The 5,072-nt window shown below is 42.5% G+C and overlaps 1 protein-coding gene across 1 annotated transcript in view; it reads right to left on the bottom strand.

Annotated features, from left to right (window-relative positions):
- Positions 1–6: 6 nt before the first annotated feature.
- The window catches only part of LOC106537175 (extracellular matrix protein FRAS1), a gene marked incomplete at its 5' end in the record, with an annotated part of 10,331 nt that continues 5,265 nt past the window's right edge, over positions 7–5,072 (bottom strand). The window contains 2 exon segments of the mRNA XM_014034550.1: positions 7–1,714; positions 3,793–3,939. Coding sequence (XP_013890004.1) covers positions 1,145–1,714; positions 3,793–3,939 — 717 coding nt within the window.

Here is a 5,072-nt window from a genome sequence, read left to right as displayed (position 1 = left end):
TCGAAAAACCCGGAGTTCAACCACAAACCTGGAGTTAAATCCACAAACTTGGAGTTAAATCCACAAACTTGGAGTTAAATCCACAAACTTTGAGTTAAATCCACAAACTTTGAGTTAAATCCACAAACCTGGAGTTAAATTCACAAACCTGGGGTCGAAAAACCCGGAGTTCAACCACAAACCTGGAGTTAAATCCACAAACTTGGAGTTAAATCCACAAACCTGGAGTTAAATTCACAAACTCTGAGTTAAATCCACAAACCTGGAGTTAAATTCACAAACCTGGGGTCGACAAACCCGGAGTTCAACCACAAACCCGGAGTTCAACCACAAACCCGGAGTTCAACCACAAACCCGGAGTTCAACCACAAACCTGGAGTTAAATCCACAAACCAGGAGTTAAATCCACCTGGAGTTAAATCCACAAACCCGGAGTTAAATCCACAAACCTGGGGTTGACAAACCRGGAGTTCAACCACAAACCTGGAGTTCAACCACAAACCTGGAGTTAAATCCACAAACCTGGGGTTGACAAACCTGGAGTTCAACCACAAACCTGGAGTTAAATCCACAAACCCGGAGTTAAATCCACAAACCTGGAATTAAATCACCTCCAGCAGGAGGGGGGTTCCAAAAAAAAAGGCTACATTAATGTTAAATAACTCAGAGTACCTTAACCCTGAGTAAAGAGCAACACAAAGTCATCATCGAGATGAAAACACAGAGTTGGGCTGTTTCAAGAGTTAAACTTTACTGGACGGAGATTCTGACTGAAGTATATCCAGGTGTTTGGTTCCCAAGGTGACAAACTCAGGGTTTCCCTATACTCAGGATGAACCAACTCAGAGTTGTTTCTGGATAACGGAGCGATACAGTGACGACACTTAAAGCAGCAAAATAGCAGGAGAAAAAAAACAGTGTCTTGAGCTACAAATCAGCTGAAACGAGCATCAAGTAGAAGCTTAAAGATGTTTGGAAGCCCGGCTGTTTCGGCTGTTTGGCTCAGCCGAGCAGTTTGTGGATTCCTGAGGTAGCCCGGTCGCCTGAACTCTTCCCTTTGTCCAAAGTGGTATAAAAATACAAATATCTGGTTCCGTGAAGTACAAACACGTTTATTTTAGTCCGTGCCGGGTCAGACCCGGTCTCAGACCTCGGTGCCGTCGCTGAGGTTGTTGTGGAGCTTCACCTCCAGGTTGACCTGCTTGACCTTGGCGCGGGGCTCCTGGTTGCGGTTGATGTTGACGTTCCTGACGGTGCAGGGCTTGCTGCTGAAGTTCTTCTCCACACACCTGTCCAGGCACACCTCCACCTTGGTGTTCAGGGGGTACTCCTCGCAGGGCTTCGGGAAGCCCTTCTCCTTGGAGGCCGTCAGCCGGCAGCGGCGGAACAGGAAGCAGGACGCCAGCAGGACCAGGACCAGCAGGGCCAGGGCGGCCAAGCCCCCGCCCACCGAGCTGCCCACGTGGGCGTTGAAGGTGGGGGAGGGGCCGACCTCCAGGCTCAGCGGCTTCATGTTGGTGCCGTTCTTCACCTGGTCGCCCTCGTTGTCGTAGACCAGCGACTCGTCCAGCGCCAGGCGCCCGCCGCGGTCCACCAGGTCACGTTTGGGGCGGGTCAGCCGAGTCGTCAGCGAGCGCTGGAGCCTGGGGCCGGAGCGCGACTCCGGGCTGATCACGTAGATCACCTGCAGGTACCACTGATGCCCCGCCTCCACCTGTCAATCACATAAGCAGCGTGTAAATAGCTAATAAAGCTGCAGTCTGTAACTTTTATAAAAATATATTTTTGACGTATTTGTTCAAACTGTCACTACGTCCTGACAGATTGATATCAGACAGATAATCTCTGAAAAAACAAAAGTCCTCTGGCTCCTCGCGGTGGTCCCATCTGTTCAAATCTACCGTTCCTGTTTTCTAGTTCAGTATATGTGATCTATTTTATGAGTTTTTAGCTCTCGTTCAGCTACTTCTAGTTCTTAGCTAGCCTCTGCTACTTTTAGCTTCTAGCTAACCTTTTGATACATTTAGATTTTAGCTTCTGTTCTGCTACCTTTGACTAGCTTTCTTCTACTTAGGTTTTGGTATACTTTTGCTGATTTTACCTAGTGCTTTTGTTTAGCTTTTAGTTAGCCATATGCTACTTTTAATTTCTAGCTAGCTTTTTGATACATTTAACTTTTAGCTGTCATTCTGTTATTTTAGCTAGCTTTTTGCTACTTTTAATTTTTGGTATACTTTTGCTGATTTTACCTAGTGCTTTTTTTTTAGCTTTTAGTTAGCCACATGCTACCTTTAGCTTCTAGCTAACCTTTTGATACGTTTAGATTTTAGCTGCTGTTCTGCTACTTTTGGCTAGCTTTCTTCTACTTAGGTTTTGGTATACTTTTGCTGCTTTTACCTAGTGATTTTGTTTAGCTTTTAGTTAGCCATATGCTACTTTTAACTTCTAGCTAGCTTTTCGATATATTTAACTTTTAGCTGTCATTCTGTTATTTTAGCTAGCTTTTCGATATATTTACCTTTTAGCTCTCWTTCTGTTATTTTAGCTAGCTTTTTGCTACTTTTAATTTTTGGTAATCTTTTGCTGATTTTACCTAGTGCTTAGCTAATTTTAGCCGATTTTGGCTGCTAGTTAGCCTTTTGCTACTTAAACAAAATAAAATCAAAGCCCAGTCTTACAGGTGTCAATCATGTTTGTGAATGAGCTGCGCCACCCCCCGCCCCAGTACGCAGCCATGCACACTCTCATTCAAGCTCCTGACTCAGGCCGTGCTGTGTGGGAGGAGCTTAGGAAGTTGGGCTTAAGCTTAACAGAGAGCAAGGGGGCGGGACCTGAAGGTTGTAATCTGTTCAAATTTTTTCAGGGTTTTCCAGAAACTACCTGTGACCTGCATGTTCATCAAATACAAAAAGTCAAAGAAAACATCTTTATATTTAAGAAAGTTGGAATAAAACACACTATTTAACCCATTTTGTCCCATAACTGGCATATTTTCTTTTGAACGTGGCTCAGCCAAAGTGAAACAGGAAGTGACATCAGAGAGGAATTCTTTAACAAAGAAAACTCTCTGGTCTTTGTTTATTAAAACAATATTATTTGAACTCTTCTACATTTCTGATAGAGACTCAAAATAATCTTAAGAAACATCAGATTCTTCTCTACAGTCTGGGTTTTTAGCTGTTTTAACATTGCTTTGTTCACATGCAGACATTCCCCTTTGACATCACTTCCTGTTTCTTTACATGTGAATATCTCAACAACTGTTCATCTCAGCGACATGAAATTTCTTTTGCAAGATTTTACCAATGTTATCTTTCTAAAAACGCATTCACATGTAGTACAAAAATTTGACGACACAGGCACTTTAAGTCACGTTGGTTTGATTGATGGGCAATTTGAAATGGAGGGCAGGAAGTAAAACGTCTGAGGAAACCGTTGTAGAGTACAGATTAAGATCCAATTTCAAAACCAAGATACAAACATTAGTTCACAATTATGTCAGACGTGACCCGGATCTGATGAAGATGATGAGTTTTCAACAAAACCAAAGAAAAGGTCCAAAACTTCCGAACCAAATGGCTCCATGATGATTTTTTCGTTCTATATGTTAAGATGCTAGCATTAGCGGCTAACATCAACAAACATGCGGCACCTAACGACTCGTAACTCGTGTAGTAATGATCGTTTTTCATTTCACGACTGGAGCAGCTGTAAGCTGACGACCTCTCCTCCTCGCTGTGCTTCGTGACGTCACTTGAACCTTTTCAGCCGAACAATCAAACATCCGGTCACCTTGTAGAGGGCGTCCACCTTCATCGTGAAGCCGTCCACGCCCGGCATGGACGCCATGGACTGCAGCTCCGGCACGTCCGACGCAAAATCCGCCTCGAAGGGAACGTCATGGAAAAACCTGTCGCAAACATCCGGCTGTTTACGATCCTGAAAGATGCAAGATTATTAATCAAATTTCATCATTTTCAGTGGCAAAAAGTCATACATGTATATTGAAAATAAAAAATGTCTAAAAATTGCTATTAATGGTATAATAATACCACGAGTATCATCAACAACATTTCTTGGAGTTATTGTTGATGAGAACATATGGTGGAAAGATTGGTTTTGTAGCAAATTACATAAATCTGTTGGTATAATTAAGAGGGTTAGTCATTACATCACTGCAGAATGTTTGCTTACACTTTATTATAGTTTGATATATTCATATTTATGTTATTGCAATATAGTTTGGGGAAGTATACTTTCCCTTCAACTTTATGAAAAATTTTGGTTCTGCAAAAACATTTTGTTAGAAGTGCAACTCGATCCGATTTTCATTGTCCTTCTACCCGTTTAGTACTGAGACTGCGAGGGGACATGGGGGATTTTTTTTCTTTTGCGTTCCCACGCAAAAGTATTGCGTTACCTCGCAAAAGTCGTTAAACACTGTTGTGCCTGCTGGTTTATTAATAAACTCACATGTTTACCATTAGCGAGTTTGCCTACTGCTTTAACTCAGCTTCAGAATGAATATATTATGGTGGCTACATCACACAGCTCTGCATGGAAATATGTCATATGTCGATATTTTATCACAGTACAGCCACGCAACATCAATGCCAATTTCACAAACTTGTGGCGACACATCCTGTTTTGGTAACCAGATATTTCAAAATAAAAGTCTGATTTAATTCAGTTCATAAACAAATCAAACATTTGCGAGGTAACGCAAAAGTATTGCGAGGTAACGCAAAAGTATTGCGAGGTAACGCAAAAGTATTGCGAGGGAACGCAAAGGCAATGTGTGGGAACGCAAAAGTATTGTGAGGGAACGCAAAGGCAATGCGTGGGAACGCAAAAGTATTGTGAGGGAACGCAAAGTTAATGCAAGGTAACACAAAGGTAATGTGTGGGAACACAAAAGTATTGTGAGGGAACGCAAAGGTAATGTGTGGGAATACAAAAGTATTGTGAGGGAACGCAAAGGTAATGCGTGGGAACGCAAAAGTATTGTGAGGGAACGCAAAGGTAATGCGTGGGAACGCAAAAGTATTGTGAGGGAACGCAAAGGTAATGCG

This window comes from Austrofundulus limnaeus, unplaced genomic scaffold, assembly GCF_001266775.1.
Source record: "Austrofundulus limnaeus strain Quisiro unplaced genomic scaffold, Austrofundulus_limnaeus-1.0 Scaffold2164, whole genome shotgun sequence".
Classification (NCBI taxonomy): domain Eukaryota; kingdom Metazoa; phylum Chordata; class Actinopteri; order Cyprinodontiformes; family Rivulidae; genus Austrofundulus; species Austrofundulus limnaeus.
The sequence above is the reverse complement of the archived record's forward strand: the minus strand, read 5'-3'. Positions and strand labels throughout refer to the sequence as shown.